The following is a 15578-nucleotide window of genomic DNA, read 5'->3' as shown; positions in this document are numbered from 1 at the left end:
TTTTCAGCAATGCACAGTCCTCCTGCCCATTCTGATCCAGCCTGCTTCTTCTGAGTCATATGTGGCTCGGCTGGTGAAGGGGGTGGATTACAGTATAGTGCTGAATGGCTGAGAGGCGGAAGGGCAGAGTTAGTTACCACCTTAGGGCTTAGTATGTCAGGCAGGAGTAAGACAGAGCAGTGATAACAGATAAATATAGGCTTTCACCATGTCAGATAGTATAGTGAGTTTTCCACATCTCTGTATATATAGAAAGGTAGTTTGAACCCCCCCAAAAAAGTAAAAAGGGACTAATTTAGCAAAGACACTGACAATTGATGAAATGATCTGAATTTATTGTACAAATAACATGTAGATTCTATAAAAAAAAATGATCTAAACATGATGATTGTAAAAACAGACATTGACAAAGACATGATTACCATAAAAATAAAAAATACGAAGATATATTATCTTGCAATACATTGTATGATACATACAGTGCTTTGCAAATGTGTTCACCCCTCTTGGCCTTTTCATCCCTCTTGGCTATTTTGTTACATTACAGCCTTTAGTTCAATGTTTTTTTAATCTGAATTATATGTGATGGATCAGAACACAATAGTCTAGACCCCCGTACACACGGTCGGGTATTCCGACGGAAAATGTCCGATCGGACCGTGTTGTCGGATAATCCGACTGTGTGTGGGCTCCATCGGACTGTTTCCGTCGGAATATCCGACGGACAAAGTTTTAGAACTGGGCTATAAAACTTTCCGACAACATGATCCGATCGGACTTTGTCCGATTGTGTGTAGAGAATTCCGATCGGACAAAGTGCCATGCATGCTCAGATCAAATTCCTAGACGAAAGCTGTTGGCTACTAGCCTGAACATAGTCCCGTCGTAATGAAATAACGTCACCACGTTCTGAACGATTGGATTTTCCGAGAACTTTGTCTGACCGTGTGTATGCAACACAAGTTTCGGACAAAATCCGTCTGACAAAATCCGACGAATTTTGTTGTTGGAATGTCCGACCGTGTGTACAAGGGCTAAGTTGGTGAAGTCAAATTTGAAAAATATATACATAAAACTATTTTTCAGAAATAAAAAACTGATAATTGGCATGTGCGTATGGATTGGCCCCCTTTGTTATGAAATTATGTTCACCTGTGTGCAATCTAATTGTCACATGATCTGTCATTACATATACACACCTTTTTGAGGCTGCAACACCTAAGCAAGTGGCACCACTATCAAAGCACTGCCATGAAGACCAAGGAACTCACCAAACAAGTAAGGGACAATGTTGTCGAAAGTACAAGTCAGGGTTATGTTATAAAAAAATATCAAAATCTTTGATGATCCAAATATATCATAACCAAATGGAAAGAACATGGCACAACAGCAAACCAGCCAAGAGACGGCTGCACACCATACAAGGTACACTATATTGTCAAAAGTATTGGGACACCTGCCTTTACACCGAGGTGCCCAACCTTTTGAAGAGCGAGGGCCACTTAAATGACTTAGTAAGCAGTTGCGGGCCACAGTGAGTGGAGTGGGCAGATGACAGGTCCTTGTCCACTCTGCATATGCAGAATGGACACAGCCCACTCTACTCTATGGGCCCTCTGATCTGTTCAGATGGAAGGGGACGGATCCACTTCTGTTTTTTTTTTTTTTTAAGACAATTTTTATTGAAAAGAAATAATAGGCACAAAAGTACAGATGTACAGAGAGATCTCCAACAACTGGAGGAGTAAGATGCCAACAAAATTTCAAATTAAACATGCAATGAGTTTGGTGAGGCTGTGCATATAAACATTCTTAAACTGACAAGGCCATAAAGGTATGAGATATACAGATACAGTCTGCTAGGTTCAGGTCAACTAGCAAGAGTGGGAGAGAAGGGAAGTAGAGATTAAGAAGGGCTTAAGAAGGGCTTGGTATGGTCCGCAACATGGAGCTATAGAGATATCCGTCTCAGTCAGATAAGGGGTCCATCTGGGGGATAGGGTCGGAGCCAAGAGTACGAGGGGATGAATCCGCTCCAGAGAGGTCTAGGGGTAAATGGTAGGACAAATTAGGTAACAGATTTTCCAGGTCGCGTCATGTAGTTACCTGAAAGAGTGCTTCGGATAATGGTGGTAGAGATGGGTTGTTGGGAATCTGTGTTGTTGGGATGTAATGGTATGTGTGTGTGCCTAGGCTGGGATGTCAGGGGTGAGGAATCGGCCAAAGGGAAGGGGCAGAAGGGGGTGGATGGAGAAGAGAAGGGAAAAGGAGGAAGAAAGAAGGGAGGGGGGAGGGGGGGCAGTATGGAAGGAAGGCAGATGGGGGAAGCAAAGGTACAGGAGAGATTGAAGCTGTCTGGGGTCCCCTTCCCCAGGACCCCCCCCCCGGAGCATGCAAACTGATATATAGCTAATCTTCTCGTTCGCCTTTCGAGTCTGGTGATCTCCAATACCAATGAGTACCAGGGTATGTAGATCATAGCAGCAAATCTTCAATTCAAAATGTCCCTATCTATATGCGTCCAAGTAATCGGCAGTGGTCTGGAAGTGTTTCCAACAGGCCCATTTTGTGCTGAATTTAGAGGGGGGTATCCCTGGATATATGAATCAGCTCCTCCATTTCAGCTGTTTTGTTGATTCTGGTGAACCACTCTTTAATGGAGGGAGCTCTGGGTGAGCCCCAGTGAACAGGGATGCACTGTTTAGCCGCATTGAGCATGTGCATAGCTAGAGAGCCATGATAAGTTTGTCTCGGTAAGGGCGAGAGGTGGAGGAGGCATTGGGATGGGGTCGGATCAATGTTGTATGTGGTAATTTGGGTGGTGAGTCTGCATACTTCTCTCCAGTAATTCTGTAGTGAGGGGCACGACCACCAGATGTGAAGTGGCGTTCCCCTGTCTTGGTTGCACCTCCAGCAAATGTCGGTGGTGCTGGGGACAAATTTGTGTAAAAGAGAGGGTGTACGGTACCATCTCGATTGAATTTTATAGCCGTTCTCTTGAGTGCTAACATTCATTGAACCCCTGTGAATGGTATGAAAGATGGCTTCCCATTGCTCGTCACTGATTGACAGGGCTAGATCTTCCTCCCACCGTTTGCACGCAGTGGTGGAACCGGGACGCTCTTCATCAAAGAGTAAGTTGTGGGTGAACGCTATCAGATGCCTTTGGGGGGTGGATTGGGTGCACAGTTTTTTCGAACGGAGTTAGTGGCCTAGAGCATTGCGAGTTCGTGTTTAGGGATCGCAGGTAATGAGCGATCAATAGGTAGGTCCAGGGAGGGATGGGTGGTCTATGCAAGTTACTGGCGATTACCGGAGCGGGGATGAGTGTCCCTCTCTCGTAAAAGTGGTAAGCGTTCAGTCTGTCTTTTGGCCAGTTATCTAACAAAAAGTTCGGGGACAAGCCAGGCGGGAAGTCTGGGTTGCATTTAATCGGGGTTAAGGGTCCTGGGGTTGATGAGATTTTCGTATGGGAACAGATCTGCTGGAAGCATTTTAGTGTAGGGCGTATGAGGGGGTGGAGGATGGCGGGGATGGCAACATGAGATGGTTTCATCCAAGGTAAGGAGGCGAGTGGAAGGGAAGAGAAAGAGGCTTCCAGAGAGACCCATTCTTTGTAGGGATCGCGAACATTCCAGTCAACAATTCTAGTTAAATGGACTGCTCTATAGTAGTTGAGTATGTCTGGAAAGCCCAGGCCCCCTAGGTGTTTAGGGCGTGATAGAGTCTTAAGGGAGATTCTAGGTTTTCGGTTTCCCCATAAAAATTTGGAGCAAATGGCATTATACGTTTTAAAGAATGTTTGAGGGACCTGTATAGGGACTGTTTGGAGAATATACAGCAAGCGAGGCAGGACATTCATCTTGAGGACCGCAATTCTGCCGAACCAAGAGAGAGTTTGTTTGTTCCATCGTTCAAGGTCGGCCGTAAGGTTGTGTAGGATGGGGAGATGGTTTTTAGTATATAGGTCGGCTAACTTTCTTGGAATTTGCGTACCCAAGTAGGTGATGGAGTCGTTCTTCCAGCAGATAGGGAAGTTTGTTTCACATTGTGCTTTGATCGTCTCTGGGAGGGAGATGTTCAGGGCGTAAGACTTGGAAAAATTGATTTTAAGGTTGGAAATGGCCTGAAATTTTTTGAACTCTGATAGAATGATTGGGATTGTAGTAATAGGTTCTGTGAGGAACATCAATATGTCGTCGGCAAATGCCGCATATTTACACACTTTAAGTGGGGTGAGGATGCCCTTAATATCATTATTTAGGGTAAGGGTCTGGAGGAGTTGTTCTAGAGTTAGGATAAACAGAATCGGGGAGAGGGGGCAGCCTTGCCTTGTTCCGTTTCCGATGGGGAAGGCGTCTGACAGAGTACCATTAACTCGCACCCGCGCAGAGGGGGTAGAGTATAAGGACATGATCATGGTCATCATGTGAGGGCCAAGACCCAGATTAAGGAGCACCGCTTCCATGTAGTCCCATGCCACTCTGTCAAACGCCTTCTCCGCATCCAGAGACAAGAAGAAGGCTTTCTGTTCAGTTTGTGTTATCAGGTGGTGAATATTAATATATTTTAGGGTGTTGTCCCTGGCTTCACGCCCGGGAACGAAACCTACCTGATCAGGGGAGATGAGGGCCGGAACAAATGGTAGAAGTCTGTTGGCTAGTATTTTGGCAAATATTTTGATGTCCACATTGAGTAGGGAAATTGGTCTATAGCTGCTTGTGATTGTTGGGTCCTTGTCGGGTTTGGGTATAACGGTGATATAGGCCTCTAAGATACCGCGGGGGAGGGACTTGGATGTAGGGATAGAGTTAAAGGCCTTAAGAAAAGGAGATTGAAGTGTCTCTGCGAATAATTTATAATAAGCTGAGGTCAGTCCGTCGGGTCCAGGGCTCTTGCCTGGTTTTAATTGCTTAACGGCTTGGAGCCATTCTATCGCCGAGATTGGTGTTTCCAATGATTGAAGGGCGTTAGAGGAAATTTTTTTAAGGGGAAGCTTAGAAAGGTATGCATGAAAGTCATGCAGACGCTTTTGGGGATCTGGAGGGTGTGAGCAATCGGAGTTGAGGTTGTAAAGGGAGGTGTAATAACGTTCAAATTCCTGAGCTATATCTGCGTTCGTTTCAAGGGTGGAGCCAGCTGGGGAGTGGATATGGTGTATCGTTTGTTTGGCTTTCTTGGATCTCAGTGCGCGTGCTAGTAAGTGACCTGATTTGTTCCCATGTTCGTAGAAGAATTTCTGTGAGAGGGCAAAGGATCTTCTCGTCTGGTAGCCTAGTATTTCTTGGATCTGGGTGCGAGTATCCATTAACTCAGTATGGGTGTCTACCGCTAGGGTTTTCTTGTGCTTTGTTTCAAGGGATCTGAGTTTCGTAAATAGGGCTGTCAGTGCGGCAGCTTTTTCTTTCTTGCGTGCAGAGGCAAGGGAGATAAATTTGCCCCTATCACACACTTATGCGCTTCCCATTGTGTAAGAGGGGAGATGTCAGGTGTGTCATTGTCTAAGAAGTAGTGGGATAGACAGTCCCTGACTTCCTTCACTCTAATTTCGTCTGTTAGGATATTCGCATCTAGTCTCCAGATACTGGTTCGGTCAAGCCGTTCAGGGAAGGTAAAAAGGGCTGTGATAGGGTGATGATCAGAGATCGTCATAGGTTCAACAGAGGCCTTGGTTAAATGATGTAAATCCTGCTGGGAGACCATGAGGTAGTCGATCCGTGAGTACCTATTGTGGGGGGGCAGAGAAAAAGGTGAAATCTTTGTCTCTGGGGTGAAGCGTTCGCCACGTGTCATGTAGTAGTAATTCATGGAGGCTTTTTCTGATCTGCTTAAGTGCACGAAACGTTAAGCTGGAAGTCCCGGAGGAAGTATCTAGTAGAGGATCCAAGGGGGCGTTAAAATCACCGCCAAGGATCAGCATCCCTGCCGCAAAAGAGCTCAGTTGGTGCATTATCCTTCGGAAAAAGGATACTTGGGAGGTATTGGGGCTGTATATGTTCGCTAGCGTAATCTTTCTATTTTTAAACGTTCCCTTGATAAGTAAGAATCTTCCGTTCACATCTGCTAAGGTGTCCAGAGTTTGGAAGTCAAAGTGTTTGGAGAGAAGTATGGAGACTCCTTTACTTTTAGAATTGGGGCATGTTGCGTGAAATTCCACTGGGAAGGCGTGATTGGATAATTTAGGGGTGGATTTAGAGCAAAAATGGGTTTCCTGAAGGAAGACAACATCTGCCTTCAGTTTCTGCATCGTTAACCGTGTTTGATGACGTTTCTCCGGGGTGTTTAATCCCTTAGCATTTAGGGAAACAAGCTTCAGGGACAAGTTCGCGGATCGTTGCATTGAAGGGGACATTTTGTTGGAGATCAGAAGCGAGGGTCGCGGACAATGCTTTCGGGAGGGGGGCCCTGGGGCAGGGGAGGGACAGAGAGAGAAGGCGAAGAGAAAAAAAGAAGAGGAGGGGAGGAGGGGGAGGGGAGGGGGCTAGAAGGTGGTATATGTAGGGGGGAAGTGGGCGCCTGGGGAAGTAAGAGGGGGGAGTGGGGGGTGAGACCAGTGGTTGGGTTGAACCTGCCAACCCTCGGAGTACCGAGAAGGGCACTGGTCGGATCAACACTGACTACCAGCGTCTGTTGTGTGGGGGTGGTGGATGGGGTTACACGAGACGTGAAGAGGCTCCGTCACTGCGAGACCTAAAGGTGTAAATGGAGGCAATTGGAAGTGTTAAATGGTATGGGATCGGGAGAGATTAACAAAGAGTAATAGTTTAAGGACACCTTGTCCTGAGTCAGAGGGAGGAAGTGTATCGGGCCAGCGGTCAGTGGTTCAGCCCCAGAGTCTGGGGGTTAAGAGATAAAATTCAAGCTCAAGGTCAGGGGGGAACAGGGCGTGTTCCAGTCGAATGACGGCGACCTAAGGGGGGCATGGTTGGGCACTTTTGTAGGCCTAAAGAGGATTACAAAAAGGGTAGCAGACATGACCTGTAGGTGAAAGACCAAAAGTAGTCCGGGTTAATTATCACGGGGGTTTCTGGGCCCCAGGGTCCGACTGGGTAGTGGGGAGAAAGGACTAAGTCAGGGGGGTAACCATGTGGATAGTGAATGTAAAGATAGGCGTAGGCCTCGTGCACGTCAAAGGGGTCAAAAACATCTAAACAGGTTGAGCTATGTGGAGGAAGAAGCTCCAGATTTAAGTATAGAGGTCAGGAGCAGTCCTATTCATAAACAATCAAACAAATATAACCAGAAACATAAGTTCGGAGTGGCACAACAAAATGCTTTAACATGTGAAACAGAGATGCAAATATGCACAAGAAGTAACAGTAAATGCTATACCTGGGAAACACTTTACAGTTATGCAAATATAAATTGCAGATACCTGCGATAATCGGAGCCGGGAGTGAGGAGACAACTAACTGAGCGGCATAGAGTGCATTTCCGATGTAGGGTTCTGTGCAGGTAAGCTGTCCCCACCCCAGTTGTTAGGAGTGCTGGATCACCTATTCAATGCTTCAGCAATGCCGCTCTTAGGGAACCTCTCCCATATGACAGGTTGCGTTCTGTCCCTACTCTCTCTCTTTCCGCCAGAGCCCCCCTCCGTGAGTAATTCTAGTATGTGGATATGTATGTGTGTCCCTCCCCCTCTTCCTTCGCAATACTATTCAGATCGTCTAGCCCCGTTTAAGACATGTGGGAGTGTCGCTAGTGCTTTCCGATAACTTCGTGGAATGGAGAGTACAAGCCTCATGTAATAATACGTAAAACGGGGTGTCAAGTGTTGAGCAAGTAGTAATGAAAAAATTGCAATTGCCCCGAAGGGCTAAAGGCCATTCTTACCAGATACCTCACTCCCGACTCCTTCGTAGACAATAATGTAGCAAGAATCAGACCATGGGTGAGCTGCCGAGTCTATATAAAAAAAAAGAAAAAAAGGGGGAGAGAGGTGGGAGAGAGAGGGGGAGGGGAGGGTGAGGGACGGGGGGAAGCTTGACGAGAAGATTACAGCCTGAGTTAAACAGGTAGCGTCTATGGCAGACCAAGGTGGATCATGAGAGGCACACCAGGGGGGCAAAGGGTGGGTAGGGGAGGGAGCCGACATCAAAGGCACCATAGAGTACACATCTGTTTCTTTGAGCATCGCTGGAGATTCCAGTTAAAGGTATGTGGGGGGGGGCCTCGAGAGGTAGAGCGGTAAGTCAGTAGTACAAAGTACGCAAGGTAAGTAGAAGTGGGCTTTTCTGGTCTGGGGCAAGAAGGACCCTCGCAAAGAGAGAGAGAGCACGGTGATACGCTTAGTGTGTGGAAGAGGGCAGCAATGGAAGGTACCAAGGGGTCGCACGGTAGATAAGCGTCTCTAGCAGGTTTTCGCATCAGGTGGGTAGGTTCAGCAGACATTGGTGTCCCCAGGTAAGGTTAGTTTCCGTTTCAGCAGAGTGGCTGCAGAATGACATTTGGAACAACAGGTGCCGTGCAGTGGTCAGAACTAAAGAATTGTACCTTAGTTATGGCGGGGCCTGCGGTGGGCAGGTGATGCAGTGGGGCTACCATTTCTCGGCGGGGTGGCGTTCCTCTGAGGAGAGCGATGGAGAGGAGGTTGATGCACGTGTCTGCGGCGTCTTCCAATGGCGTAGTTGCCTGCTTCATCCACTCCTTCCATTGATGTTGCTCTGTGGAGCGTAGGAAATCTGAAGTCACCATACCAATCAGGCAGGTCCACGTTGGGCAGGTCCAACGCAATACAGAAGTGGTCGAGGTCCCCTGGGACTCTCAAGTTTTCCGTGCGGCCCTGGTGGGAGACAGATAGGCAGAAAGGATACTTCCAACGATAAGGGATGGCTCTGTTCCTCAGTATTTCCAGTAGCGGTCGGAGTTCCCTTCTACGTTGGAGAGTGATGTTAGACAAGTCTTGGAATATTTTAATGTTCACCCCTCTGTATATGATTTGGTTCCTATCCCTGGCCTTGCGAAGAATTTCCTCCTTCAGAGGGAAGTCTATCAGGCAACAGACAACATCTCTCGGGGGGTCAGTGTCGCGGCCTCTGGGGCGTAGAGCTCTATGGATACGTTCAAACACAATCGGGGTGTCCGGGGGTCTTTCGAGGAGGTCATTAAAGATATTGATTACCCTCTGGGTTAGGAGACCAGGATCCAAGGTTTCTGGAATACCTCTCACTCGTAGATTTCGACGTCTCCCCCGGTTGTCAAGGTCCTCCATGTGCCTGTTGATGTCGCTTAGGTGAATGGCATGAGACTAAGTGAGCTGTTGCAGCTGGCAGAGGGAGGAATCATGGCGGGCCTGTGCAGCTTCAATATCCTCCACTCGCAGTGTCATAGATTGAATGTCTGTCCGGAGATCTGAGATAGCTGCAGAGAGGGTGTGCTTAATGTCAGCCGCGACATTGCGCAAGTCCTCTAGGCTGATTGCAGGTTGATCTCTGCCGTCCGCGTCGGGCCTGGCGCGGAGCGGGCTTCTGCTGTGGGACCGTGGCTTACTCGAGGCCGCGGCTCGGGTGCTGCCAGTAGGCCGGGACCTAAATATTTCAGGAATTTGTCTGGCTGGGGGAGCGTCAGGCTCCGGCGGCGACCGGGATCTCGCCGCTGACATGTTGAGGTAGTGTGGGGCTCAAATTCAGGGAGAAGGACCGACGATCACTTGCCTGAGCATATGTAGCAGGGTCTCTTGGACGGGAGCTCCGGGTTCAGGCGGCCATCTCGGAACAGCGTAAAGCCACGCCCCCCCACTTCTGTTTTTTTAGTAGATCGGATCTGAGGCAGGCAGGTATAAATGGACACAAGTCTGTTTTCATCTGACGGTCTATAGAGGTGAATAGAAGGTCCGATTGAGTTGGATCGATCATGTAAAAGGGGCCTAAGGCTGCTTTTACACTGATGGTTTGTGGTCTACCCATGCCACAAGTGCAGCACAGTTCACCTGTGGTTTTCCTGTGAGTTAGCTGCACTTTGCCATACAATTCTATTATATCATGCATGTTTGGTGCACTTTCTGAAAGCCCCCAACCCACAGGTAAAACCAGAAGTCTATGGCTCAGTGCAGGTTACCCGCAGGTGCACCTGCGGATCAGTTTAAAAGCAGCCCAGTAACCACTGCAGAACAGATATGCCCTTACATAGACTGTGATTTTAATAAATTCCATTCAGTTATCGCCAGCTCCTGCTGTCCCAGGCAGAGTGCATTTGGTATCACTCCACCTATGACAGGTGCCAGCGCTATACAGAAAGCATTCGCTTATGCGGCTCTGCTCTGCAGGTGCTTGCTTACTCTACTGTCGGCATCATTCACAACACTGATGCTCTGGGATGGTGGGTCAGTAATCTGCAATCTGGGCTTGCCAACCTGCCTTCCTAGGGCAAGAAGTTGCCGGCCACACCAGAGGGCTCCGTGGGCCACATGTGGCCCCCGGGCCACTGGCTGGGCACCCCTGCTTTACACTCACGTGAACTTTAATGGCACTCCAGTCTTAGTTCGTAGGGTTCAATATTGAGTTGGCCCACATTTTGCAACTATAACATCTTCAACTCTTCTGGGAAGGCTGTCCACAGTTAGGAGTGTGTCCGTGGGAATGTTTGACCATTCTTCCAGAAGCGCATTTGTGAGGTCAGGCACTGAAGGCCTGGCTCACAGTCTCTATTTTAATTCATCCCAAAAGTGTTCTATAGGGTTGAGGTCAGGACTTGTGCAGGCCAGTCGAGTTCCTCCACCCCAAACTCACTCATCCATGTCTTTATGGACCTTGCTTTGTGAACTGGTGTGCAGTCTTCTTGCAACAGGAAAGGGCCATCCCCAAACTTTTCCCACAAAGTTGGGAGCATGAAATTGCCCAAAATGTCTTGGTATTCTGACACCTTTAGGGTTACCTTCTCTGGAACTAAGTGGCCAAGTCCAACCTCTGCAAAAACATCATAATCCCCCCTCCACCAAATGATTTGGACCAGTGCAAATCCTAAAAAAATAAAAGATAAAAAAAGCATAGCTTGCTGCATTTCACATTTTTATTAATTCTCCATCGAATACTGTACAATGTATATTCTATGATTCTAATATTCTATTAATTCTATGGCGTATTCATGGTTCAACTGTGGAATCCAGATTTTATTGGTTATAATAATTTAGACTTTGTAGGTTTGTTTTGTTTTTTAATTTTCTTGTAATATTTTCCAAAATCCTGACATCCTGTGCCTAAGCATAAATTGCAAAATCCAAATTTTTACCTACCTAATTCAACTGTGCCCCTTTTAAAAGCTACATGCCTGTCAGTGGTCCAGGAGGAGTCATGCCATCTGATCCCTACATCCACACTAAAGTTTTCTGCCGATCATCGGCCTTTTGTCGGGTATGGCAAGCAGCAAGCCCTTGGCTTTTCATGCAGAACTTTCAAACTGGCAAGTAGTGCAAATCATGCTTTCAACCTTATGCATTATTATACTAAACAAACTTTTCCATTTCATCATGTGATTTTTTTTTTTATTAATAACATTGTAATGGTACAGCCATACTACTGTAAGTAAGGTCAGCAAACCAGAACACTTTAGATATTAAAAATGTATTAAACAAATTCCCCAGTTTTTCCAGCTACCAAAAGGGACCTAATTAAAACCTGCTCTTAAATTATTAATGGAAGGAGAGGTCTCAGCTGCATACACACTGCAGTCAATGATCCTCTGCACCCATGATAAAATGGTAGTAAGAAGAGCCGGCAACACTGTAATCCTTGAAGTGTCGTTTATTGGTACATCAGAGTGACAATAAAACAATAAAATTGATGAGTTTCGGCAATAGCCTTATTTGTAGCTAGTTTGAAACAGATATGGAAATATATATATATATATATATATATATATATATATATATATATATATATATATATATATATATTCACACACACATATGCAAACTCCATTGGCCCATCAGGTTAGTGTCACAGAAAATTAGCATATTTAATTGATACCACCAATTATTCAAGTGGTTAGTGACTACACCTGTTTCTAGCCAACATGAGAAGGGGGAGAGAAAGCAAAAAAAGGCAAAATAAAAAGTTATTTTGTTGAGCCAAGAAGTGTGTGGAAAAAAATGGTATATCAAATATTAAGACCTTATTGCTTCAAGGGAACAATGTATTCCTTGGAAGAAGATGAAAATGCAGATTTATGTTCAAGTAAAATTCCTTTTTTTCAATTTTTTTCTTCCCTTTCTTTCCCTTCCTTAGTGATAAGGAATGGAACACAAAGTAAAGTCAAGATAGAAAAAATAAAAAATAAAAAAAATAAAAATAAAAAATTGAGTTTATGGCAGGATCAAAAAGAGAGGATTTTAATTTATGGCAGGATCAAAAAAGAAAAATTTAATTGATGGCAGGATCAGAGAAAGGAGATGCAATTTATGGCAGGATCAAAAAGAGAGATATTCAATTTATGACAGGATCAAAAAGAGGGGGATTAAATCCATGGCAGGATCAAAACGAGGAACCAAGTTTTACGACAGGATCAAAAAGAGAGGGATTCAATTTATGAGAAAATCAAAAAGATACCCATGATAAAACGCTATAGGAGAACAGGTATTGGAATTTTTTTTACCTCTGCTAAATAGAAAGCAAGAATGCTAAGAAATCCCTTTTTTCAAAAATTTGTAATGGCATTTTTACATTTATAGGGTAAAGTAGTTGTAAACATTACTATGCAGACATCAGAACTGCTTTTGCTTAGTTTCAGATATGATCTTTCTTAACTTCTTACAGGATTAAAAAGTTTTATTACGTGACCATGAATTTCTTCTTGATAGTGGGGGCGGAGTTACAGGACACTGTGTAGACACACATATGTGTCTATTCCATAGTCTGTTCATCCTAAAACAAGATGCAGGCTATGTTGGTGCAGGAGGTGTTTTCAAGAGGTAGGCAGTGATTAGGTGGAGGTGTGTACCAGATGCAGGTTGGGATTGATTGGGGGACATGGTGGCTGACCAAACTACCAAATACAGGCATGCTATGTGTCTGTACAGTGTCCTGTACCTCCAAATGGCTAGCCAAAAGATGAAAACTGACCACGCAAGCACAGGCAAGCACAAGGTGACTGGCAGAATCAACCAGGTACTTCAGATGGAATAAGTACATGAAAATGATATTTACTATGATTTATAAGATACACATATGCAAACACACACATGTAAAAAAAATATTCAGGGTAACATACACATTAACAAGCTGCTTGTCTTTTTATTATGGATTCCAACAACAATAATAATAATAATATGCAGAAATGCAAACAAGCATATTTATAATTTGTTAGTTTTTTTTTATATTGTTTCTTTTTAATGCAAATATTGGTTTTCATTAGCAGTCCCCCTTATGCTGGCAAATAAATATATCAACATAAAATGTTGTGCTATGATTTTGATCTTTCTATTATATTCTGGATGAAAGAAAATGAGTAACTAGTGGGTATGAACTCGATAGTTTATATTTAATTATTCCGGGTTACAAAATTATACAAAAATATTTATATGATGTACTTTATTTAATGCATTCCACTCCAGCATCTTCAGCATGTGTGCAATCTGCGATTCCCCAGCCTCTGAAGTTACATTTTGTAATGGAACTTTCATATCCAGTGCATTTAACATCATCCATCCATATTTTAAACTTTCCTACAAATAAAACCATTGTTACCAAAGAAAATATTGTAGAGAAGCCTAAACTTTAGCAGCCAATATCTTTTGTTTTCAATTAAAGTAGATCTTCACTTAAAATTGAATTCCAGCCTAAATTATTTATTTATTTATTTTTCATTTTGGATACCGTGGTATAAATTATAACCCCTTGCCAAATCTTCTCAAAAGATCACAGACAGCAGTAAAATTGCAACAACCGTTCTGGACTATATCCAAAGTAAAAGAAAGTTAACTTGGGATTCCACTTTGTAATTGAAATTCAGGCAAACAAGACAATTTGAAAATGTTATTTTAAATACAACTAGTATGAGTACCAGAATCTGTCTGAACATTAGCATTCTCTAAATCCCAGCAAGACAAGGACTAGAAGTGGTAGGGCCAGTGTTGGATAGTAAGATTGCTTTGCATTGCCCAGTATTAGCTATCTAATGCTGAGAGAGAGAATAAAGTTCTGAAGGCATCTATTGCTTTTCACTGTGTTTTCACAGTATTTCAGCCTAACACTGGCAGCTTGATGACAAGACGTGAAAATGATACTGTGACTATACAGTACATCAACCTCATTTATAATCAGCAGGCTGAAAGCAAATTGGTGACTAAATGGTGTTGGCTAAAGTGTATGTTTAGCAGCTAACTATACAAAAAGTGAAGGGAAATCCTCTTCTTACAAAAAGGTGTTACCAAACAGTTGTCCCTATAAGGAAAATCTATGCATATTTATTGTTCTGGTGGCAACTGTAAAGTTTTGAATTTTCCATCACTTACTGTTCATCAATCTGCTTTTATCCAATCCAGTTAGGACTACGCAGGAATTTTAGAGTAATAAATTAAGCAGATGAATTTGTGAGATATTAAAATGTAAGCCTTACTTTATCCAGCTTTACAGAAGCTGGTGGATTGGAGACAGATGTGTAATAGAGGCTGGGTTTACACTGGTGCAACAAACGCTCCGACATCGGGAGCTCATGTCGCATGACGTGTGAAAATCAATGTTTCCCTATGGGATCCATCTTAACTGGTCCAACACAAGTCGGTCTGACTTTGAAAAGGCTCCCTGTACTATTTTGGTCTGACTTTCATCCTACTTCAGCCTATTGAATATTATTGAAGTCGGATCAAAGTTGGATTGCTGTCTTGCCTGATCCGACTCTGGCATGTGACCTGTACTCTGATGATCTTGAGGGGGAAATCCATGCCAAAATGTAAATAAAAAAACGGTGTGAGGTCCCCCAAAATCCATATCAGAACCTTATCTGAGCACGCAGCCCAGCCAGTCAGGAAAGGTGGTGGGGACGAGCGCGCACCCCCTCTCCCTGAACCGTACCAGGCCACATACCCTCAACATGGGAGGGTGGGTGCTTTAGGGCAGGGGGCACCCTGCGCCCCCCCCACCATAAAGCACCTTGTCCTCATGTTGATGAGGACAAGGGCCTCTTCCTGACAACCCTGGCTGTTGGTTGTCGGGGTCTGCGGGCGGGGGGCTTATCAGAATCTGGGAGCCCCCTTTAATAAGGGGGCCCCAAGATCCCGGCCCCCCACCCTATTTGAATGAGTATGGAGTTTATCTTACCCCTACCCATTCACCTGGGGGAAAAAAAGTGTCAATAAAAAAAAACACACTAGAGCGGTTTTTAAAGTAATTTATTAAGCAGCTCCGGGGGGTCTCTTCTGACACTCTCCGGCCTCTCCTCCTGCTCTCTGGTCTCTTCTCTGGCTCTCAGATGTCTTCTGCCTGGCTCCTCCACTATCTTCTGCTCTTTTTCCGCTCTTTTGCTAGCATTAGCCCGGTCTTCTCCATCTTTTTATGATGTTGACACAAAGCTCTCTCTTGATGTAATGCCGTGTGCGTGGTGAGCAATGACTTATATAGGCATGGGGCATGATCACCGGGTGATGT

The 15578-nt window shown here is 44.8% G+C and overlaps 1 protein-coding gene across 1 annotated transcript in view; it reads right to left on the bottom strand.

The window, feature by feature from the left end:
• Positions 1–13202: 13202 nt before the first annotated feature.
• The window catches only part of MSR1 (macrophage scavenger receptor 1), a 55986-nt gene continuing 53610 nt past the window's right edge, over positions 13203–15578 (bottom strand). Inside the window, exon 10 of the mRNA XM_077477419.1 lies at positions 13203–13657. Coding sequence (XP_077333545.1) covers positions 13524–13657 — 134 coding nt within the window. The 3' untranslated portion in view covers positions 13203–13523. The remainder of the gene's footprint in view (positions 13658–15578) is intronic.

Source organism: Lithobates pipiens, unplaced genomic scaffold (genome assembly GCF_037356315.1).
Source record: "Lithobates pipiens isolate NorthernLeopardFrog02 unplaced genomic scaffold, aLitPip1_a1.2 Scaffold_13, whole genome shotgun sequence".
NCBI classification, from domain to species: Eukaryota; Metazoa; Chordata; class Amphibia; order Anura; family Ranidae; genus Lithobates; species Lithobates pipiens.
Note: the sequence above shows the minus strand (reverse complement) of the source record. Positions and strands in the feature narration are given on the sequence as shown.